This window comes from Lissotriton helveticus, chromosome 8, assembly GCF_964261635.1.
Source record: "Lissotriton helveticus chromosome 8, aLisHel1.1, whole genome shotgun sequence".
Taxonomy (NCBI): domain Eukaryota; kingdom Metazoa; phylum Chordata; class Amphibia; order Caudata; family Salamandridae; genus Lissotriton; species Lissotriton helveticus.
Window position 1 is genome coordinate 1,182,954,262 of NC_136069.1, and position 25,665 is coordinate 1,182,979,926.

Sequence of the window (25,665 nt, forward strand, 5' to 3'; positions counted from 1 at the left end):
GGCTCTTCTTTGATAGACCCTGTATACCGGACTCATCTCGGAACGAGAGTGCGGGATGTTTAACGGGTGCAAGATTAGGTAAGACAGAGTATGGCGAACTAATATTACCGCTATTGTTTCTTACATAGAGCAAGATAAATAACAGAGGCATGTTCTGATTTATTCTGACAGACTGACTAACGTGAGATAACTTGTGGCATCAGATATTAACGCGAGTGAGAACGGAGAGAGGTATACCTTGATATTTATCGTTTTTTAAGTTGTGAACATATTCACTTGAGATATTGAGATCAGTTTCACCATTTAATTTCTATTGGTCGTGCATGGCCTAACAGATGTAGATGGACCTAAGTAATATGGTTCTTGCTGATTGTGGTGACATTGTTTAGAGCCTCCCTATGTCATTCCAGGAATTGTTGCTTGCAGAGCCAGATTAGAGCTCGAAACTGCCAAAGATTTAAGGACAAATATTAATGAAATAAGGTAATTAAATTAGGTGGAATGAATTTGGCACAAGGACAGAATGTTTTTCTGTGTGTTATGTCTTTTCACTGGGATCCACTTAATGTACATTAGATGTGTCACTATTAAGAGGGTGCTGTGTTTATGCTCTCACCTAGGTGGTGAATTTTTGTAACCTGACTTAACTTCTCTTAAATTGAACCTATAATCTTGAGCATATACTTGATTATCATACTGTATTATTTTGGCTTGCAGCCCTGATGAAGTTGGTTGGCATTGATAATTGCCCAACGAAACACGTGTTGGCTGGTGCTGATGCACATTGGAAGTTGTGAAAATCTTGAAATTTTGCTTTGAAATTTATTAACGTGGAACTTTGGAATTCTTCGAGTGAATAAAGAACTCGTGAGACAGAACAGAACTTTGGATTGACATTTTCTATTTGACTTTGGATTGATGTACTTTGAATTTGGTGCATGAAAGCCCCTGTATAGACATTGATCCTGGTGCTTTAACACTTTACGAGTTGAGAAAGTGTTTACAATTTTTCATACTCTTGATCCACTGATTTTTATATTTGTTTTGCTGTTACTGAGATAAACAGCAATAGAATTTTGATTGCTCGACAGGAACCTATATTTAACTTCATATCTCCACTAGAGATATGTAGTTCCTTAAAATCAAGTTGTACATTTAAAATACCAGATGTGCAAACCATAAAAATTCTAGTCATTGTAATCCCCTTTCCGAGGTCACAAAGACCGAATAACAAACAGAACTAGGGAGAACAAAATCAGTCGTTTCTAATGCACTTACGGTGCTCGAGAAATCGGCGTGCCTCATGGACTCACAGTGTGGCCATTTCTTCACGTCCCGTTCCGTCTAGTGAAAACAAACAAAAACACACAACGGAGCAGGTTACCACTCATCGGTTTCGCCATGACACGGTATAAATCCCCTGCCGCGATGTTTAGCGTGTGCTTACAAGAAAGCACTGACTTACTTCGTTCAGGACGACTCGCCGCCCGGCACCTAACAGTTCATTTCACTGTTGTCCGGATTTTGTCCAGAAGGCGTCTTTTCCGTTTTTAAAGTTACGCAATTAGAGCGCAGTTACATCAGCGGTCACGTGACCGGAAGATAGACTTTGCCCCACAGATATTTTGAACAAATTATCAGAGTTTATATTATACTTAGATCGACCGATCTGTATATATTTCTCTCTTTTTTATCCTGTTAGAAACAGCTGAATCAAGATAAATAGAAGCACTATTTTGATCACACCCTATACGGCGAAAATACACTTCCGGTTCATACTAATTGGAAGTCTAGAACGCTGACCCATATTGATAGTCAATCTTGATCTTATCTTGACGATTACTATAAGATGTTCGTTTTATGTCAAGTTCTAATAAATCTTTTGTGTAAGTTGATGACGATAATAAAGAATTTTTATATGAGTCACAAAACATATATATAAATATATACATATATTATGAGGCAGAGGGGTGAAATTATCAGGCCAGAAATCGGGGTGTGTTATTAAGTGTTTATCTAAATACACTACCCCACGAGATATCGTCCTTGAGTCCCACCAGGTGAGACGCTAGGCGATATACCCATTGCTGTTCTTGCTTGAATAATCTTTGCTCATTACCGTATTGGAGGTGTTCAATCACTGTCCAGTGGATATTATCAGGGGAATGTTTATAATTTAGGAAATGTGAGGTCATTTTGGTATTGCTTTTGCCACATCTTATGCTACTCCTATGTTCGCATATGCGGAGTTTGACCATCCTTTTCGTCATCCCCACATATTTTAGACCACAAGGACACGTTATTAGATAAACAACATTCGTTGTATTACAATTGGTATGGCTTCTTTGTTCCCAGGTCTTATTGGGTTCCAACTCTAGAGTTTTTGAGCTGCTTGTAAATGGACACACACTGCAACTCCCACAGGGGTAGTGCCCCACTACAGGTGGTAGCCCCCAAGCATTCAGAACACTTCTAGCTGATTCTTGTGTCTTCTGGGGGCGACTATGCAGAGGACAGAGAGTGACAAAAACTTTAGACTTAGGTCTACTTTCAATCCCCCTCCACATAGTGTTCCACCAGAAATACTGGCTTTTGAACAGGCCGTGGTCAAAGAAATTGAACTTATCGAGACTCCCAGCCCATACAAAAATCTAACAGCTGGTGAATTCAAAGCCATACAAACACTACAGAGAAATTGTGATATAGTGCTAAAGAGTGCTGACAAAGGGGGAGGTATTGTCATCCAATACAAGAGCGCTTATGATCAGGAATGCAGACGTTTGTTGGGTAACAAGACCAACTATGTTCTACTAAGAGAGGATCCGTCTGAAAGTTTAAAATCTGAAATAGTAGAACTTGTAATATCAGCAGAACATGATGGCTTAATTACCAAACAGGAAGCTGATTTCTTGACAGTATCAGAGGGTAAAATCCCATATTTCTATACCCTCCCCAAAACACACAAAGGAATACTACCACCACCAGGGAGACCTATCGTCTCTGGGTTGGGCTCTTTGCTTGAACCTTTGTCCAAGTACTGTGATTTTTTTCTGAGACCGATAGTTGAGGCCACCAGCACTTACATAAAGGACACCAAAAGCTTACTCGCTATGTTGGAAACTGTCATCTTACCCGAGGGCCAATGTTTTATGGCTACACTAGACATCGAAAGCCTGTATACTTGCATTCCGCAAGATGCGACCATTGAGGTAATTGCCCATACTTTAGAAAACAGTGAATGGGATTATAATACATCAAGATCCTTTGTGGTTGACTGTGCCACTTTAGCCCTTAAAAGAAACTTTTTTCAGTATGAGGACCAATTGTATTTACAAGCCACTGGTACCTCTATGGGCAGTACATTTGCCCCCAGTGTGGCTGGTTGTATGTCTTTAATTTTGAGAAACTGTACATTTTACCAACTGATAATCCGTTCTTTGACAACATCATTCTATGGCGAAGGTACATAGGTGATGTGCTTTTGATTTGGAAAGGGAACGAAGAGACACTAGCTTCTTTTTTCACATGGATCAATGATTGTGATTCAAATCTTAAATTCACACATGAATACAACAAGTCAACTGTAGTGTTTCTGGACGTTACCATCACGAGGGTTGATAACGAGTTGAAAACCAAAACCTACTACAAACCCACAAATAAAAATAACTTGTTACACTACACCAGTTTCCATCCTCGACCATTGAGGGAGAATCTGCCGTTTGGGCAGTACCTCCGTATCCGGAGGAACTGCTCTGACGTACAAGACTACAAGGAACAATCAAAAAACTTGACTGCAAAAATGCACGATAGGGGATTCCCTGAAAATCTCCTGACAAAAAGTTACAAAAGGGCTCGCAATTAGAACCGCGATTCCCTTTTGGAAGAGAAGTCCCTAGCAGAGGTTAGTGAGGCACCACTTACATGCGTGACGACGTTTAATACAGCTTCAAATGTAGTAAGTCGCAGTATTAATAAACATTGGAGGATTCTCACGTCCAATAACTGTAATTGGGACAAACCTTTGTTCTCATAAAAGAGCAAAAAATCTAAAAGATGCCTTGGTTCATACTCGCCCCCAGAAGACACAAGAATCAGCTAGAAGTGTTCTGAATGCTTGGGGGCTACCACCTGTAGTGGGGCACTACCCCTGTGGGAGTTGCAGTGTGTGTCCATTTACAAGCAGCTCAAAAACTCTAGAGTTGGAACCCAATAAGACCTGGGAACAAAGAAGCCATACCAATTGTAATACAACGAATGTTGTTTATCTAATAACGTGTCCTTGTGGTCTAAAATATGTGGGGATGACGAAAAGGATGGTCAAACTCCGCATATGCGAACATAGGAGTAGCATAAGATGTGGCAAAAGCAATACCAAAATGACCTCACATTTCCTAAATTATAAACATTCCCCTGATATTATCCACTGGACAGTGATTGAACACCTCCAATACGGTAATGAGCAAGGATTATTCGAGCAAGAACAGCGATGGGTATATCGCCTAGCGTCTCACCTGGTGGGACTCAAGGACGATATCCCGTGGGGTAGTGTATTTAGATAAACACTTAATAACACACCCCGAATTCTGGCCTGATAATTTCACCCCTCTGCCTCATAATATATGTATATATTTATATATATGTTTTGTGACTCATATAAAAATTCTTTATTATCGTCATCAACTTACACAAAAGATTTATTAGAACTTGACATAAAACGAACATCTTATAGTAATCCTCAAGATAAGATCAAGATTGACTATCAATATGGGTCAGCGTTCTAGACTTCCAATTAGTATGAACCGGAAGTGTATTTTCGCCGTATAGGGTGTGATCAAAATAGTGCTTCTATTTATCTTGATTCAGCTGTTTCTAACAGGATAAAAAAGAGAGAAATATATACAGATCGGTCGATCTAAGTATAATATAAACTCTGATAATTTGTTCAAAATATCTGTGGGGCAAAGTCTATCTTCTAGTCACATGACCGCTGATGTAACTGCGCTCTAATCGCGTAACTTTAAAAACGGAAAAGACGCCCTCTGGGCAAAATCCGGACAATAGTGAAATGAACTGTTAGGTGCCGGGCGGCGAGTCGTCCTGAACGAAGTAAGTCAGTGCTTTCTTGTAAGCATACGCTAAACATCGCGGCAGGGGGATTTATGCCGTGTCATGGCGAAACCGATGAGTGGTAACCCGCTCCGTTGTGTGTTTTTGTTTGTTTTCACTAGACGGAACGGGACGTGAAGAAAAGGCCACACTGTGAGTCCATGAGGCACGCCGATTTCTCAAGCACCGTAAGTGCATTAGAAACGACCGATTTTGTTCTCCCTAGTTCTGTTTGTTATTCGGTCTTTGTGACCTCGGAAAGGGGATTACAATGACTAGAATTTTTATGGTTTGCACATCTGGTATTTTAAACGTACAACTTGATTTTAAGGAACTACATACCTCTAGTGGAGATATGAAGTTATGTAGCTTAATAATAGCTTTCAAATCAGCAAAACAACTGATAATGAGATGAAAATTCTAACTTGAACCACGTTGGGAATAGCAGGTCGATTAACTAAAAAGGACATATCTAATATGTGTGTTTATTTTTTGATCATTTCACAGAGTGTATCCTGATGAATAGTAGGAGCACTGACAGCGGGTAAAACCGTGAGTGAACTGAGGAGAGTACTGAATTCAGGTCTTTTCCTTTCTGTCCTAACGGTGAGGGCACGCCTTACCGTGCGTGGACCCCCGTAGGACGGTGTTGTTTTTATGTATTATAATTATGGTCCTGATGAAAGCTGAGCTTAAATAGCAGTAACCAGCAGAAACATGTTGACCACTCACACCAGGTCACTGGGGTTTTAATAAAAATCTCCAAGTGACTTCACTATTTTTATGTGAACAACTGACCCTTTAATAAAGTCTGTTGGGGTACAGCTGTGATCTTGTATTACACTTTTTCATTTGTCACTGATCACATACATCACGTTCTGTGCACATACCCGCTCCGCTGCACTTGCAGGCGTCGAAGCACACAGGGGGGGATAGTCGGCCCCTCCTGTGATGAACCCCATGATGAATCATGTCACCACTAGGGTGAGTGAGGGTTCTTTTAGAAAATAGTTTTTTCTGCATTCACTTTTTTGTTTTTTGACCACGTATTCTATTAAGTTTAGTCACTGTGTATTTCCTCACTAAGGCATTTCGTCGTTTAGAAATTCACAATAGTAGGCGCTCTTTTGTTGTTAATAATTTTTACAAAAGTGCCAGTGAAATCCGCTCACAGGGCATTAACATCTCCATGGCAGAGCCAGCCCCTGACAGCCTATGGCCCGGGCCGGCATCTGCGCCAGGAATGCTGGCCTTCGGTGCCAGGAAGCCCCTCCCGAGGAAGAGACTGTGCCCCTCAGTTTCCAGAAAAATACTCCATCCGAATCGGAGGCAGACAGGAAGCGGGAACATACCATTAAATTTTCCAGCGATTTCTGCATACTCTTACCTGTTGCCACCCCGCCTCCATTCTGCTACACAAATGACTGTTCCTTAAGGATTATGGAAAATGTTTTTGCAACTGTTTCAGGGCTCATGATGCTTAGTCCCTGTGAAGGTTTGACATCATCAGAGTGCTTATTTGGGGCTATTGCTTACAAAGAGTGCTATGTTGGGCTTCATGGTTCCAGGAGTTATTGCGTTGTTTTTTTGTATTCCCTTGGATTTGTCGTTCTTCCACTGACACTGAGGCAGGAATAATAGCATGGCAGCCCAAACCAGGCAGTATTTTGCTTCCCATCAGACTGGGCTTTCCTCCTGCTTCTCCCCTTGTGCTTACTCCCGTCTCTGTCCCTTCCTGTGATAATCTTGAGTCAGTCGTTTTACTTGCTGGCCTTCCCACGCCTAAGCTCTCCTTGCATGGCATCCAGTCCCAGTGTCCAGGTTAGAGGCTCAGAAGATAATGGTGTCTTCCTCTGGAGTGTTCCCTTCTGTGGGCCTAGCAACGGCCAGGAAGGATATAAGGCCAGAATCTCTGACTCAATCCACTTTCTTATCTTTCTCTGGTTGTCTTAACAATGCCTCCAGTGAGGTTGAACTACGTTCATCCTTGACTGACTCCATTTTGTATTTCCTAGTGGCTTAACAGAATCTGCATTAGGGATGGTCCACGTTTTGCTCTTGGGAGGACCCTATATATTACTCCTTTGGGGTGTAATCTGTGTCTCCATTCACTTGTGCCTTTTCACACTACTTGGTGGATGATGTACCCATCCACCAATAAAGCCTTTCATGTATCAATTGATCCTTACTGTTCCTCCATCCATCCTCTGAGATTTCCATTTACTCTGCAATTCCTCAATCCATCTTTTCAGATTTCCATTTTCTCTGTCATCCTTTCACTAACCCATCAAGGCACCCACTCTCTCAGGTTTCCATTTACTCTGCCATCCTTTTACCCACCATTCATTCATCATCTCAGATTTCCATTTACTGTGCCATCCACCGATCCATCCACCCACCCACCTATCCATACAGCCATCAGCCGCAGCCGGTACAATTCTAAACGTAATTAGTGCAAAACTTTCTATATACAATCTTAAATAGTAAAATAATCATTAGGAAAGAAAGAAGAAGAGGTGGTATAAAGCTTAATAAAACCAATAATAAATAAAGACTGGGCAGAGGGCCTCACATAATAATTAATCTACGGTGATACTTTTGTCTAGACGTAACAATCCAGGCCCTTACTTAATCTTCCTCATAACACAGCCTTTCTAGGTGACTGAAAGATTTATACCTCCTAATTGTATTCTTGATATAAGTTACAATAATGTGACATTTATAAACATCTGGCATTACCTGAAAAAATCAAAGGCCACCTGATGATAAATGAGCCCCTGGGATACAAAGTAAAGGATGGAATACTCTTGATCTGATATCTTTATAACATTTGCCGAACAGCATAAAGTGCATTTTAGATTGCCTAGCTTTTCCATCACATGGGCACTTAGGTAAATTTGATGACCAAACCTTTGATTTGGGAAATGCAACAATGTGATGGATTATTTGTAAGAGTGGTCTAATCAAGTAAAATCTGTCCTGCTTGTGAGTCCTGCTTGATTATGAGTAAAATAAAGTGCCACAAAAATGCCGCTAAATTTCCATATTTGTGCCGCTAAATTCCCATTTTTGTGCCGCTAAATTTGCTAATCCATGCCGCTATATCCTGGGGGGTCTGACAGGAAACACCCACCGCCAGATTAGGATGGCGGTGGGATTGCGGTGGGACCAGCGGCAGATCCGCGGGTTGTGGAGGGCTATTTGGTGGCAGTGTCTGCAAGACACCGTCAGCCAAATTACGATGTGCAGAGAAACATGCTTTTCCACGGCGGCTTTTCCGCCGTGGAAAAGCATGTGGTCTTTGGTGTTTGGGGGCCCGTTGCGGGCCCCCAGGGGTCGGGGTTTGGGGGTGCACATGGGGGGTACCTATGGTACCCCCCAGCATTTACACGCACAAAGCGGCAGGCACCGCGCTGTGCCTGCCGCTTTGTGCATGTAAATATAAAACATGCATTTTTAACCTTGCGGCGGGTGCTGCTTCAAGCAGCACCCGCCGCAAGGTTAAAGATACGGTATGTGACCGCCAGGGTGGCGGTCACATCCTAATTGCACCGTAGGGGCCGCCGCTGTCCCTGCGGACAGTCCCTATTTTCAAGAGGGTGCTAACATGCATAATCGCATGTTAGCACCCTTTTTCCCAACACCTCCCTTTGCATCTCCAATGAGATGTAAAGTGGGCGTTACTGGGCATACCCCAGATGGACTACCTTGCAAATATAGCCATCCCTAACATAGGGGGTAGATTATGCTAATACGACCCTGTCGCTCGTATCAGCAAGGTTATCGCCCTTTTGCAGGGAACATCGCTGGAAAACCAGCTATGTTCCCTGCAAAAGGGAGATAATCTCGCTATCTCTGGAAATGTTATCGCCCTGGTGTAACGCGTTGTTAATTACGCACTACCAGGGCGATAAATACCAGTGATAACCTGCGATAATATAATTATCTCTAAGCACGGCCAGCGATGATTATCGCTGGCCCTCGTTAATATGCCCCTTATTGAGTAGAAGGGAGGTGACACAGGGTGCTTACATGCTGGTAATTAGTGACTTAAATCATACAGTGGTTTGAGCTGGAGTCCCCCTGTGGGTGATGTGAAATTGAGTAGCAGTGATATATCTGATGGAGCGATAAACCAGTCCGTGCCACAGACAGCCAAAACCTCTAAGCAAATGAAGATATATACATTTGTTCACTGTGAGGAAGCACCTAATTGAGCCCAAAGATAGTTGAAATGGTGAGAAAAGTTGGGAGATGGCTGTTAAAGGAGGCCTCTCCTTATGGTAAATACCCTGCAAGCAAGTTTAGCAAACATAAATAAAGAAGGACTTTAATAAATTACTCTGAGGGCCTTGTTAAACTCTGAGTGGCATATACAGGGTCTGAGCTCCAAGGTAAAAGCTGCAGAGCAAATGACCCAATCTATGTCTCATACTGTTCAGATCATGACAACCTCTATATTCTTGCTGGAAACGCAAGTTAAGTGTATTGCCAAGAAGTGTAGTGATTCTGAAAACAGGTCCAAGAGGGAAAATATCAGGATTCAAAGTCTGAGGGAAACAGCGCCATTTGCAGTTGCATCCAACCTCTTTTTGGGAAAGTGCTAGGTCCAGAGGATCCCGATGATATGAGTTAGAAAGAGTACATGGAGTGAGGATGAAGTGACTGATCGACCAGAGGACATACTGGCAAAGCTCAATTCTTATCCCAGGAATGAACATATACTTAAAGCAGATTGGTCTTGGGTGTATATACAGTTCAAGGGTATGCAGATGACACTCTTCTGCGACTTAGCAGTGATAGCCTTGTCGAAAAAAAGGCACTATCTTGTGTTAGAGGGGTAAGTTAACAAAGAGCAAGTACGATACTGTTACATATTCCCTGATGGTCTTTTAGATAAATGGAAGTGGGGACAATAGAAGAAGCTAAAAGAGTTCTGGATACTCCTGACAAGGATAGGGACAATTATGAACACAACTCCAGGAAGCACTAATGGGAGAAGTGACGAGGGACTAATAGACAAAGGCAAGGATGAACTAGATCTACCCCATGTACTGGTGAAAAGACCATGTAAGAAAGGAAGTGTATTGACTTTGATCAACTTTGTTGAGATAATCCTTTATGGAGCTGGGTTTTGAATATCTAATGGACAGACATTAAATACGACCTCTGATGTGAAATGTTGCGCAGGATCCTCATGATTTTTCTGCAGCTAAAGCTGTGTCAATAGCCATATTTTCAGTTAATTTCCTTTTCTCCTACTAAATCTTCTGATGGGGTAACAGGAGTGTGAATACAGATGTTCAACACTAGGAAATTCCCAATGGGACTTTCTATAGGACTGGTGTGGGGGTATCTTCTTGGTAGATGTACGGCCAGATTACTCTATCTTTACTATCTCTGATACTGTACACCACAATGTTAGTGGGTGTACTTTAAGTTTTAAATGTGTGAGGAAGGGATAAAAGAGTATACACCTTTTTTATGCACAGGTGAGCCAGTCAGGGAATTGGCTTCTTGCTACATAAGATTTGTTCAAGTTAATATTGGTAGGTGTGAGTGGTTTCAACTCACTGAATAAATGTCAGCGTCCCTGGCACTGTTCTCAAGCACAGAACTCAAGAGGGGGAGATCAAAGGAAAATGAAGCACTACTGTATGTATCACCCAGAATCTGCCCTCACATTTACCACTACTCAATTATCTATGCCTCTAACATGGGTCAGGGTGCTTACATTACTGATACAATATACTCGTTTAGTCACTTGCTAGATGCCTAGCTAATACTCTGAAAGGATTTTTATTTGGTTTATGGATGTTGGCCGCAGTATGTCTAATCCGCAAGGACAACCAACAAAGACATCAATAAACTGAGGAAGGTGATAGGGACTTAGGGCACCAACATGCTTCTCAAAGGGACTATTCTTACTTTTTCTGTTACATAGAAAATATACATGTATACATGTGTTGATTATTTTGAGTCATAAAATCAAAAAAGACTCTTGGACACTCTTCGGTTTTGGGAAAGTATTCAGGGTTGTAAGAAAACGGATCGGGATGGTGCACTCTGCAGGGAAAAGGTAGCTGTAAGAATTTTGAAGACAACAACAAAATGGATCAATAAAGGAATACCTAAGGACTTACATAGTTTCTAACAATTGATATGGCATCAGGTAGACAAAAGACGGAGAAAGTACCAACTGTACTGGAAGTGCGAGACAAATGAGCTGCTGTCCTCAACCGTAAAATTGATGGAAAGTGCAACGTATTCCTAACTTTTATCAGAAAAGCACATAACTTCATTAACTACAGCCCACTTGATACCATCTAAAGCGGAGGTGCGGAAAGGCTGATTCCAACTTCCTACACTTGGAAAGAAACAGTGATCTAAAGCATCTTCTTGGGTTCTAGAAAAGTGAGTTGCCTATCAATTTTAGATTTGGCCAAATCACACTGTAATTATTATGAAGCACATAGAATGTCCAAAATGAGTAAGAATATGTTTTCTTGCCATTGATGGGAATACATTTACCTGCGTTTTTAGGATGGTAAGCTGTTTGCAAGTGTAGTTACAAGTTGGTCAGTTGTTCAGTTTAGCAGGTAAGTCTATCTTAGCTAACGTCTTGGCCAAAAGTAAAATCCTACCCTTCCTGATTCTGTGAATCAGGTTAGACTAGAGAATTTACACTCACAAATATGTTTTTTGGTTCAGGTTCACAAATGATTTTAACATTTCAGCCCAAAATTTCTACTATCTTCAAATCTGTGGAAAACTGAAATTTAGTTACTATATGTGCTCTCAAATACCTAATCTCTAAACAACATCTTACTGACATCACCTAAGGTGCAAGTTAATTTTCATCCAACAAATTGGTACTTTGTCAACCCGTATGGAACCAAAGTTGCCTTGTATTGAAACAGTTATGTTGTTTACAGCCAAAACCCCAGATCTTTCACTATTACAATCGATTTGAAGTTGTGTTTCTGCATAAAAAGGTGTTCGGAATAACCCCATTACAAGTAAGCATGTGGTCCATTAGGACAGAATGATTTGGTGTCATAGCAACTAAACAGCCAGTGGGGGTTTTCGTTAAAGTTGTATATTATACTGAACGAATGATGAGTAAAAAATTGAAAAATTCCAAACCATAATCTTTACACACTCATATTTGTCTCACAGAGTCAACCTTTGAAATCTCTTCGTAAATTTTTGCACCTCTCGTCTTCAAACCACTCTGCACCACCTCCTGACCCACGCTTTCAACCGTTACCAAGCCAACCTTCCAAAAGTAACTACACAGAGGGTCGCATTCACTCCATGGGTCAGACTTCCAGCAGCACCAGCAGTGGCGGCCTTATACGACAGCAGGAATCCCAGGCAAAAAGCAGACAAGGTCTTCAGTTGCCAGGCCAGATGGATACAGTCTGGCATGTATCCCCAGTAAACCGTGGAGCCACAGATGGTAACCCCTATCCAGATCCGCTGGTTTCTAAGTCTGGACAGAATGGTCACTCGTTTAACCGAACAAACCGATCACGAATGCCAAATTTAAATGATTTGAAAGAGACAGCTTTGTAACAGCAGAGCTGAGAAATCTTTATATGAGAATGTGAGTAATGGTATTGTATGAGGTGCAGATGGGTAAAGTGTGACCTAATGAACATATTTAGATCCAGTTTTTTATTGTGTGCAATATGACTATGTTGGGTTATTTTTGCTACCATAAACAAAGAACAATAGTAAAATAAAATGTGGTGGCATGCTGATTAAATGTTTTCAGACAGAAATAATATAAAGTACAGGACAAATGTGCAATTCTAGGAAACTATTACTGCTATTAGCTTAGTACACTTAGCTGTATGCTTAGGGGAAATCCAGTATTGATTAAACACTGGTAAGGAATTAAGAAACCGCAGCCAACCATGGGAGACCAATGCCCTTATGCTCATCTTGCTGCCTATTCAGAATAGTGGGGTCTGTGTGATTCAAGTGTGTCCCTGTGTAAGGGTTTAAAGTTGAAATGTATGTCTTAAAATTTGTTTTTTAAGCTTCCATATTTGATAGTTTTTGTAATATTTATTTATGAAGAACTAATATTGTACTGTTATGATCATATCTTTTATGTTTCCAATGTAAAGTTATTTTGAGCTGTTTAAACATTGTGAAGCAGTGCGACAGCTGAAGTAGTTTCTATACAGACTAACAATATAACATTTCTATATTGCATCAGGAGTACTTTATTCTATATACATAAATATATATATATATATATATGCTAATTAATCGTTTGTTTTATAAATATACTCATTTAAAAAGTATTGTTATGACACTATCTGCCATATTTTTATACATTTGTGATATAAAGTGCAGTATTATACTTCTAATAAAAGGGAGTTAAATTGTGGATATAAGTGTGACTGTAACATTTTGAAGTATTCCCAGTTATTAAACTGAAGTACCACAGGCATTATTGTTGGAAACAATGTACTCAGAGGAATGTCAAGTGTTGTAATATGCACAATATTGTAAAACTACTATGAATACAGAAAGCCCCATTGCCGCAGTGTAAAAATATATTCTATAAATCAGTTGTGTGGGGTTCAGACCAAAGAAATCAGACCTGATGTAAAAGTGGGATGTCAGAGTTGTAAACCTAATGTGGCATTGCTCTGCAAGCCCTGGCACCCATTGTTTGCCATTGTAGATTTGTGCACTTATTTTGGTACAGTTGACCACTAGTGACAGCCCATTGCATTTTGGACCATCACTGTTCTTTTTGTTGCTTTTTCCAATTGGCACTTCTCTAAAAATTTGGAGAACACTAGAGTAGTTCTCAGTTCCTTTTTCCAATGAGCAGGTGTCTCACTTTCTGTAATGGTTCAATTACATACTACTAAATCATTGTTAAAAAGATACAGCCTGATTATCTAAGATAACTGTCACTTCTCAGTGAGTTTACTCTTTTGAGTACGTTTACTACGTTTAGGTATTAGCAAACTGCACTTTTATAGTAATTTACACTTTTGTATGGCTTACACGTTTGTAGTATGTCCAACACTAGAAATGCCAACCACTGGTATGCCTCACTCTCCATTAGAAAATAATGGAGGTCGAGATTTTCTACAAAAGTGTGAGTTACTACAAAAGTGCAATTCGAGAAAATGGAAAAGTAGTAAACTTACTCAAAAGTGTAGGTTACTACAATATTGAAGTTTGTGAACAACACGTTTTACTATGTTTTATAGTACTATAAAATGCAGTTGGTGATCCAGGCCACCTCTCTGTAAACTTAATCTGTAGGGCATTAATGCACAGTTCTATACTGCCAAGATTAAAAGCCAGCGAATGTCTTGTCTGTACATTTTTATTCGAGGTTACCATCCTGTGAGTACTCTAGCAGGTATTCATGTCTAAAAAGTATTGAGATAGAAGGAATCTGTGGTGACATCTACAGCTGTAGAGTTTACATGCTGCAGGTTAAAAAGCGTTGATTGGCTTCCAAACTTCCCAAAAATGGCTTTCTGGCTTCCGTCTCAAATTTTGCATCACTTTTGTAAAGGGAATAGCGTTCATATATCTTTGGAGGGATTGATGCACTGTGTAGGTGTGGCTAAAAAAACAGGTGTGCTTGTTAAAGACACAATGTAACCCCTAAAGAAGGGTGTTCTGCTTATGAAACAATGTAAATTGAATATTTTTGCGACCCAGTAAAAATGAAGAACTCTTCATGCCATTAGCATTCTAAATCATATGAAAATGAATCAGTTAGGCACTTTCGGTTCAGCTTAATTACTACTGACTGCAACATGTCACAAATATTTTTGTTCTATAAAATGTATTTCAAGTGATATGTAACATTTAAATTATAAGCTATCTAGTGCCTAGGCGCATAATTATTGCATAACTGTGAAGGGTTTTATGTTTTATGGACTAGATTCTATTTTTTGCCATACTATAATTTGATCACTCTCGTTGAAAGAAATATATAACTACAGAAGCCCTTTCAAAAGTTAATTAGTGTTGGGTAGGTTATTTGTCATTATTTTCCCATTCTCTTCACAATTTGGAGGTATTTTGATTGTCAGACGTGTTTTTCCTAAATCTAGGTGACAGTCAGTCAATACCTTTTTTATGGCTAAAAGGCCATACAAGAGCAAGATAAATACAAAATATATATAAATAATTAAAAATACAGAGCATATAAAAGAGAGAGACAAGATCTGAGTAATTATATTACAGTAGGTGTTGTTTAGTGGTGGCTGCTGTAGCAATCATTTAACAGTGTTACCTTTTAGTGCAGACTGTGTTATAAGAAATGTGCAGGTCATGTCTCCTGTACACCAATATACACTTATCTTGATTGCTTCAGTTGTGTTATTTTGTTAAGTTGTGCCAGTATTTGAAGCTGTGTTCTTATGGTGCCATCCAACCAACAAGACATCCACAAAGTAGTAGACATGTCTACATTCATTGCAACTCAATACTTCAGATTCCAGCTGTAAATACAAAAAAAAACAACAACCATACATTGTATTTATGGTTATAAAGGAATATATCCTCATTTTACAAATGCCTTTGAGATACTATAGACTTGTGCTATTCCTTCTATATTTTTATACATGTAAACTATATGTAAATAGATATGTGTATGCTGGCGAACTGCAAGTATTCATGGAGTTTATTAGTCCAAAACATCATGGAAAGGACCTAGAATTGTATTTATTTTTCCTCTTTCTTTTGTTTTTCTCCAACACTTTAGGTGTGTGTGTGTGTGTGTGTGTGTGTGTGTGTGTGTGTGTGTGTGTGTAAAATCCTGCTCTTCATCTTGTAATAAATAAAAATATGTCCTTGTCTCATCACAGTAGAACCTAACATACACATTTACACTGTGAAGGTCTACTAATATGAGTTGACATCAGAGACAATTGAGCATAGTAATGTTTTTTCTCAAAATCCTTCTTGGTGTCAGATATTTGTATCATTTTATGATTTCGTATCTTAGTCAAATCAAAAGAAACAGAATGTTGGCTTTCCCGCTAAAACATGACACAATTGCTTCACCTATTTATAGTCTTGCCTACTTGGAATTGAAGAATTCTGTAACTTTTATCATGTCACCCCTTCCCATTCCCATGTTGGATGCCAATTGGCTTATGTCGTATCCTCCATTCTTTTAGTTTGCAAGCCATTGCCCTTATTGTTGGTGTCCAGGCAGATTATGGAAGATATGCAATAACGCAACAGTATATCCCCCATGTATGTGCTCTATATATGAGATGCTGTGGGTTTAATTGGTCTAGAAGTTCAGGTTAATTCCAGCATTGGGCTTTCCTTAAACTCAGTTGCTTTTAATAAACTTTGTAGTCCGAGGGTGGATATCTCTGAAGATATCCAGAATATTCTCCTTGCGGCCTTCTTATTCACTGTGATTTCACAGAATCCCCTCAAGTTTATTAGAATTTACCACCTGTGCATTATCCTTTACGTTTGATTTTTAGAAATTCTGTGCACTTTAGTGGAACTGCCTGATATCATAAAAGCTGAAAAAAAAACAAGGTGTTGGCTGTTGTCACAGTTGCCTTCTATGAAAAGGAAGAAATGTGGGCACCAAGAATCCTTGAAACGTAGTTGGATTTTTAGGTCTTTGTATAAGATATGAGTTTGACTTCTTAGCTCTTTCTTTCAATTAAACAGAACTTTAACTGACCCCAAATATTTTTCTCCTTAATTCATCTTGACTTACCACTTTTTTTCCTTCAATTTTAACTTGTTTTCTGTTTTCTTGCTTTAATTTACTTTTCAGAACACTGTTTCCACCTGTTTTCATCTTTATATTGATGCATTTTAAAAGGTTTGAATAAAGTTCATTTTTGCTCAAGGAGTCAAGCATTTTAAACTGGAGACTAGATTCGGATTTGTGTCTTTAATTTTCCACTATCTTCCATTGGATCATGAATTTCAAACTTGCTACCACATTAATGCATTTACTTCCAAGGCACTGGAGCATATTACTTGGCGTGCTGGGAGACGGACATTTGCTAAAAGTCTTATGTTGTTAGACACCTGCCTCTTTATGATTTTGAGTTTGAAGAGGGTATTGAAGTAATCTTGCCCTTTTGGGTTAGACACTAGCAACCATTGTTTGGGAGAATCTTGTAGCAAAGTTCACCCATTTTGATTCAGTGGCATTCAATCTTACACAATCATCGATGATTCAACTATAACTACATGATCAAGAGTATATTCAGTTTGATAACCACCTATTGATGTCTTAGCCTTCTTAAGTCTAATGTCTATCCAGAGTACTGCTAGGAAATGTATTATTGCACTCTCCATGTTCTTTGAGACTGGGTGTTTATCTTTGACTTTGACACATTGGAACCCTAGCATTATCTGGTGTATAGAGTGCTTCTAATGGGTCCATGATTTCACTCTTCCCCTCTACTTTTACCTTTTTAGAGCTGTTAGTTAAGCAAGGCATGAAGTACGGGGTGCCCCTGTTACAAATCTACTTCTTTTAAGTGGCACTATGTACCAGACTTTTCCTACTACAACAGACAGACCCAAGGGAATTGCTTCTGTTTCATATTTGTATCTAGGTAGTAGGTGTGGTGGATGAACTTCTTAACATGCTCTTCTCCGTAAATGCATATATAGACAACACCACAGAGGATACTGCCATATTTCTTTGTGTATGAAGTCATGAAAGCTTTTTTAATTATTGTGGGAACTTGATTAATTCAATTCAAGGTCATACTGTTAGTCCTGCCTTTCACTTCAGAAATTCCATGAACAGTCCAACAATGATTTTTTACATACAAACATATATTCATTTTCCTTACTAAATAGATACCTTGGACGTGCTTTTTGACATACACTGCAGCCGAGGCCGGTAGTGGGAGTACCGGCCGGGCGGTGACGTGGGGAGGGGCAGGGTGGAGGATAGTAATGTATGGATTACGGACTTTAAAAGGTAAGTAAACATAAAAATAAATAAAACGAATTTCGTTGCACACACTGCGTCGCATTTTGTGATGCAATGTGTGCAACAAAATTAGTTTTATTTATTTTTATGTTTACTTACCTTTTATAGTCCGTAATCCATAAATTACTACCCTGCCCCTCCCCCTCCCCACGTCAGCGCCCGGCCGGTACTCCCACTACCGGCCGCGGCTGATACACTGTAAAATAAAAACATCAATACAGCTTTTTCTTTTTTTGTTTACATGTCCACAAAGTATAATTTGCTTAATATAGGCTTGGAGTCTAAATTTTTTGATGTTCCCTTCCAAGATCAGGAGCCTCTGTTTAAAGAAAATAATTGCAAACGTTTTGTTGAGCACAAAAATGTAGGGCTCGTCAAACTTATGGCAAACTGATGTCATCTAGTTACTCGTAGCATGTCTGCCTTGCAATTCTTTCTGGATTCTGCAGGGGATGGATGGTGAGGAAGGGTTGAGTGACCCTATCTTTGATGTTAGCTTCCTAACTGTAGTGATGATCCCGAAATATTTTCAAGGATATGAGAGGGGGTGTCAGTATTGGTTGATGTCCCTGTTCTAGGATGAGGCTCTTGTACAAGTCTAATGTGTCTGGCTGATACCAACAGCCTCCTAGGTTCTGGACTTCGAAGTTACCCAGTTGCTTCTTCAGGATTTCTTACCAGCCGTTGAAAGATGCATGTGTTCATTCCAAAAACTATGTGCACAGTGAATGACACAACAAATAAAAAAAATCTTGTTTCTCAATTAGATCCCTTTTGTATTTGGGACTCATTTCATGAAGAGTATTCAACCACTGCTCTTCTGGTTTATAATCACAAGCAGTTGATACTTAACTTATTTATGCTTGCTGGAGAGGTTTTCACATCGCTGCTCATGATGCAGGTGCAAGGTGTGAGAGAGGTGCTGCAGAGGGTTGTTCTCATTCTTTTCCTCAACTGATGAAGATGTGTGCCTTTCTCCCTGCCACAGTGTAATAAAGAAGTGCCCAGTTGCAGAATAAACAAAGCTCCAATTGCATGCATGCCCCTGCTTTGAAAATGTTTATTAGCTCGCAACATGTCCCTAACTCGAGGTAACTAAACAATACAGACAGACCCGATACACACAGAATAATCATCCCACACATAAAGTTAATATTGCTCAACTTTGCAGCCTAACTTCAGTCTCCCAACTTCGATTAGAATCATTGAGGTTTCACCTCAAAAACATCCATCACTTAAGTTTGGAGGTATTCTGCAACAAAATTGCCTGGTTCCAAGTTCAAACAAACATTGGCAAGGCCGATAGGTCTGGCTTTGTCTACCAGCCTTTTGAGTTTATCAGTGCTCATTTGTTTGCAAAATTGTATTGTTGGAGGATCTGCTGGGCTCTCGCCAGTATAAAATAAAAACATTATTAGATCTCCAGAATACTGACCTGACCTGGTATTGGACTAAATGAGAGTTCAATCTTGAAGGCCTTCTTGAGAACCAGTTGAAAACAGGAAAAGAAGGGGGCAGGACTAAGGACTGGAAGTTTATTGGTTGTATTCTCTGTTTTTGCTTTCTTTAAAAAAAAAATGAAATAAAAACTATTGAAAAATGAAATAAAAACACTGGCTAAAAGCATTTTTTTGTTCTCAAGAGGCATACAGTGCAAAACAAATCCCTTGCACTCAAAGGAATTACTTTCTCTGAAGATTGGCTCCTTGTGAAAGAGCAGAATTCCTTCACTCATAGTGAAGTTATCCAATGCCTGAACGGGCTGACACATTGTCCCATGCGTTATGCTGTAGTGGGTGGAAGAGAAGACATGAATGACACTCCAGCAGACCAAATGGGAGAAGAGGGCAGGCTGAAAGCCCCTGAAAGTAAAGATATTATAATTTTAGAGAAAGCATATGGTCTTGGCTACCGCCAAACCTAAAAATGTAAACATATTTCAGTAAATGACCACCTGCATTGTGGGCTAGAAGCAATTCTTCCACATAGCCTCTCATTATGACAAATTCCTGTTTGTTCTTTGTTTCTATACCTCTCTAGGGTCTCTGTTGTTACTGCCTCCTAAAAAAGCATCATCAAGAGCTTTTTTTTCAAAAGTTCCTGTCTGTCATGACTTAAGCAAGACTTAGAAGCAACTGTCAGCCAGAAGGGAGCACCGTATAGATTTAAATACTGCGCTCCCTAAGCTAATTGGCACCTTCACGTTCATCAAAAATGCAGTATGCAATCTCTTGTTCAAAGCAGTCTTTATTGTGACTATTGCTTTTGCTAGGTCAATGTATGTTATGATCCTTTGTTGACAAGTCATCAATAGTTTTTCATTAAGAGATGGTATAAAAATGATATTTCTGCTTTCTTGCCCAAAAGTATTTCAGAGCTTTATGTTAATCATATTGTCTTCTTGCCTGCCTTCTTTCTAAACAATGCTGCTCCTGCTGAATAGATCTTGATCGCTTGGAATGCTAAAAATAACCCACCTTTGACCTGGGGATGGGACCCAAACTCTTTTCCTTTTAGGTCTTAAATTTCGCTCTCATTTGGCTTAACACCCACTCTCCGGGCCATCCACAGTGCATAGTGAATAAAGGGCAAGGATACCACCTAAGCACTCTCAGACATCACATCTAATGTATTGCTGTGTAAAGCAGTTGTATCAATATTTATTACATATTCATGAAAATATTGTTGATATCTCCTCATGATATTCCAATCCCTAAAAATGTATGCTTCTTAAATCATCCTCGCAAGTGCACATGAATTAATTGAAGTTGGCCATGCTAGAACCATAGAAATAGCTAATGTGCTATTCTTCTGGCATACTGTGCCACGGTGTGCCCATCTGTTTGCTTTTTGGCTCTCGTATGTAAACTGTTTGTGGAAATGTAGTTCTCGTTGAGGCAACAAGCTTTACATTTCAATTCAAAGTGAGTAACCTGGTCTTCTTGTAGTATTGTAATGTACAGTAATTTTGCTTTTGATCTGAATTGACCAAAGTATATTTATAGAAGGCTTGAAGAATTAGGATGTTAATCACCAAAGCAACATTCCAGGATCCCTGGTTTTAAAGTTGATGACAGACCCTAGAGAATAAACAGTGCCATTCCATGGTTCTAAACATGTACCAAGCTAATCGCCTTTATTGCTTAGGCTGAGATCAGTCTGGAAGACTATGTTTCTCTTTATGAGTGACTGCAGGTTGATTGTCCTTCATTGGGCATGCTTGCAGCTTCCAAAACCACCCTCTTGGGGACATTGGTCCTAGTTATATATGATTAGTTGATTATTGGTCTTCAGTCATCACATTCCGGAAAACTGAGTGGATGCTTCATTAACAAAGGCAAACCAAGAGAGGTTCTCAAATTGGCTTCACCTGGGAAATAGCCATGCGCTAAGTTTGAACGCAAGCAATAGGGATGATATTTCAAAGAAGAAAATTAGATCACATTTGGGGCATTGATTAGTATAACTGGGATCTGTGTTGCAGTGCACACCTCCAAATCCATGTTTATTGTTTTAGGACTAACTTTATTCTCAGTCTCTAAAATTGTTGATAGTGGAATACTATGAAAGAAAAGGTTGATTTGATTGGAATGCGATCTTTTTTCCAGGCCATTATGGGATTAGAACGAAATAACCGTAATATGGCCATCAGTTCATGGCATACTGTTGGAATGGGATACCATGATGGCTGAAGAGTTGGGGATCCAGCTTAATTTAAGAATACTGGAAAATACCTTTTGGATTTACAGTTAAAACAGGTGACCTGTGAAATAATTTGGTGGAGGTCTTTGACGTTTTCTCGACATCAGATTTTGCATGTGAGAGAACTTATTGCTCTAAAAAAATTGCATTTTTATTTTATGATCCAGACATTTGACCTACCGCCAGCTGCATAAACATCTCCTGTGAGGTCCATCTCACTTTCTAATTTTAGGTTCATGTCCTTTCTTGGTGCCTAATAGTTTTGAAACCTTTACTGTTGCCTTGTGAATGTTTTTCCTCTAGTGCCTGGTATTAATTGGATAGATGGCTTATGTACCTCTCTGACCAAATTATGGATTTATTTTTTAAAATCCTCTTTGGCTTCCTCTTTTGTGACTTAAACCCTGGGGCAGATTTATTGCCAGCTTCTACCTTGTGGTGCCCACTCTCGATGAAATATATTGGAATATACGGGGTAAATATTATGGGATATAGTTTCCCTATTTGAATACCATAGGCAATGATGCAAAAAAACACAAAGTAGGTAAACAGCAGAATGCCCTTTTCTGTATGAACAAAATTAAAGACATGAGTTCCAAATAGTTACGTAATAGTTACGTAAAAATAAGTACCAGTCCCCCAAAAATTAGTGCCAGCGGGCCCCACCTGCAACTGCTGGCTCAAATTGAGTACTGTCCTGTAGTCATTTAGCAAAACCTTTACATTGGTTGAAAAAAGGGCAAACACATTGCACCATTTTCAGTGCTTGCTTTGTACTGCTTGGATTAACCAAATTCTGCTTCCGTCTATGTCACAGAAATACTTTTGCACTGTGGCAGAAATAAAGGATAGACATCGTAAAACCATATGAACATATATATTGCTTATAATAAATTTTATTGAGTCAGAGTGCTTTTAACAAAAACATTCTAATCCACAAATACTAATTTTGCACTATTGTTGCTACTTTCTAGGAACTGCCCTTTTCCTTAAACACGAAGCATTTGTATTTTATTCATATTATTGTAAGTAAATGAGATAACTAGTGTTAGTTGGTTTGCAGTATGATTTCCATTTGTGTAAATTCCAGTTGTGCTATCTTATATCACTCAAGCGGCAAAATGAAGCAAATGTGTTTGCACTGTTTGATTTTTCACCATTGCAGAATGTTGCGTTATGACCGCTGCTTACTGTGCGTTACCCATCACTCTTTGTACGGCACTGATTTCTCCTTTCTGACTACAAGACTTCCACGTTACTGCCCTTTCTTCGCTGTCTTCTTTGCAGAATAAGTTCTGGTTATCCCACACACCTGCTGTTAGAGAAAAGGCAACGTGGGGACTTTTCCATTCTGGCTACTTTTTTCTGGCATTAACTGAGTTGATGCCAACCCTCCATCTTTTGACATTTCAAAAATTGACAGAAGTCTTGCTTTTTTCCTTCTTTTTAGTCATACAGTTTCTTTCTCGCTCTCTTTCAGTCTCAGTGCGTGGTGGTCAGTGCCAAGAGAGTCTCAGGAGCGATTGTACTCTTTATTAAAAAAGATCTGACATAACATTAAGTGGAGGATAGACACTGGTCCAGGACAGTTTGATATCTATGAAAAGTTCAGAGTAATACCTTACCTTTCAGATTATGCTCATCTGCAGTCCTCCTTTGCACACTCATTTAGACAAAGTGTGCATGCCTAACCTAGAAGGCGGCTTTAGGGAATGAAAGCACCATGTATGCTATGTATGCTCCAAGGTCCATCTTACATAATGGTTCCAGTTAATCACGTACCCCACTCATCATTTCCAAGTGGATTTGAATCCTACCTGTGACTGCCAACTTTTATTACCATTGGTAAAGGACGAATAATCACACAAATCAATGTGAAGGTGAGTGATCCTACTTGACATATCTCCTACACTTCCCCCAGAAACATCGTCATGAGATGGTCTAGTTGTTAGGTATCCTTTCAAAATCTGATGCAATAAACTGTTGACCATTTAGATACGGTTGTTTAATTTTATAATGCATGCCTTTACCAGGCATGATCTTACGATGCATGCATGCCTTTACCATGCATAGTAAGTATAATGAGGTAAGTTTTACTTATTCATATATATATATATATATATATATATATATATATATATATATATATATATATATATATATATATATATATATATATATACATACATACATACATACATACATACTTATTACATGTATCATGTATCTTTTAGATTTTGGGGGCACCCCCAACTCCTATTTTTATTAATTTACTCCTATCCTGCCTTTATCACTACTTTCCTCAAGTTATCCATACCAGCTTTTACCACTACACACCCCCAAACCCTAAAATGACCATTAACACCCTTAAACACTACCCACCCATAAACCCTAAATGCCCACCCCTAAACCCTAAAATTATGCTTACCACTAACCACCCCAAACTATATATATATCCCTGAATTTAGGCTTAATAGAGAATAAATAAACACACACATATACATTACCAATCCTACCATGTGTGCACAAATACCTCCATGATAAAGACATTGAGTGATAAAGGCATCACTGTAAAGGCTGTTCCCCTTTAGAACCTAGGTGTCCAATCTAGGTCTGTAGAGTGGACGCATGCTGGATTACCCCGATGATTATGTAAATAATTCCCATTTAAAAGTATATGTATTTAAATGTATCTGATGTGTTTTTCTGGAAATCTGATATGAATCCAGCTAGTCTGATACTGCATTGGACACCCCTGGATTAGAAAATTATAATCCTGACAATAGATCACCTGCGAGTGTGTGTGTTATCAGAGGCAGAGCAAAGGAGTGCTAAATTTTGTAAACCAAGAATTATTTTGTAACATTACATTATTAGGTGTTTTATAATCAAGTTTGTGTAACATTCTATAAAGGGGAAGGCTTTTGTATTTTTGGTCCAGTAAAATCTTTCTACTGTGTGTGCATTCCGGTAACAACACTTGCTTGGCAAACAACCTCACTTCATATGATAGAGTTACCAGCCTATAGTTCCCCGCCCTCATGCCTCACATTAAGTGAACATAATTATAGTATACAAGTGATGCCAACAGAAATAGGCCATCTTCTCAAATTTTGTAATAAAGATAGATATGTGAGTTCACAGTAAATGGCTAAGTCATGACCGTTGGCCATAAGTACCAAATGATCAATTTTCACTGTTGGTTCGTGTGAATTGTAAAATGCACCTTTTTCACTTGTGCCATATGTTTCCTTACATTTTGAAGTATGTGCAATTTGTTGTCCTTGTTCAACTTCAAAGAAAAAAATTATCTAAACATGTACAATTTAAAGATTAGTTTTATGAACCATTTGTAAATTGTATATACACAAATTCCTTTACAATGTTAAAATGCCATAACAATATTCTTTTCCGGCATGTATTGTTATGTTTTTTTTCTTTTCTGTAAAAATATTTTTGTGGCTGTACATATTTAAATAAGAAATATGTTGTTAAATTATTCTGTGGCAACTTTATGGGCATGGAAATTGTTACTTTTTACTAAGCACAATGTATTTTTCGAATGGACCTTCCAGATTGTCTTTAATAAAAAGCAGTTTTTGCACTAGAGTGTTGATGTTGTAGTTGATGCTGTATTATATTATGCTGCAATGCAGATTTCACTTTATATTAAAGTGCCTCTATTGTTTTGCTGATCTCTTAGATTTTGTTTAATTTTAAAATAGAATCAACTTTTGAAAAACACATATCAATTTTCGTTCTGAAGGTGGACATTGAGTTTGAGTAGAGACTGAGGTCCTCATTTACTAATTGCCTGGGAAATGTGCTGAATTTTCCCCACCCCCAGAGTTACTAATACCGTGGGTATCAGT

General features: G+C 39.0%; 1 protein-coding gene across 5 annotated transcripts in view; it reads left to right on the forward strand.

Moving 5' to 3' along the window:
* Positions 1 to 12,821, forward strand: part of CDKL5 (cyclin dependent kinase like 5) — a 1,214,907-nt gene extending 1,202,086 nt beyond the window's left edge. For all 5 annotated transcript variants that reach the window (XM_078658112.1, XM_078658115.1, XM_078658113.1 and 2 more), the window contains one exon: positions 12,286 to 12,821. In XM_078658112.1, coding sequence (XP_078514238.1) covers positions 12,286 to 12,684 — 399 coding nt within the window. In that variant the 3' untranslated portion in view covers positions 12,685 to 12,821. The remainder of the gene's footprint in view (positions 1 to 12,285) is intronic.
* Positions 12,822 to 25,665: the final 12,844 nt, after the last annotated feature.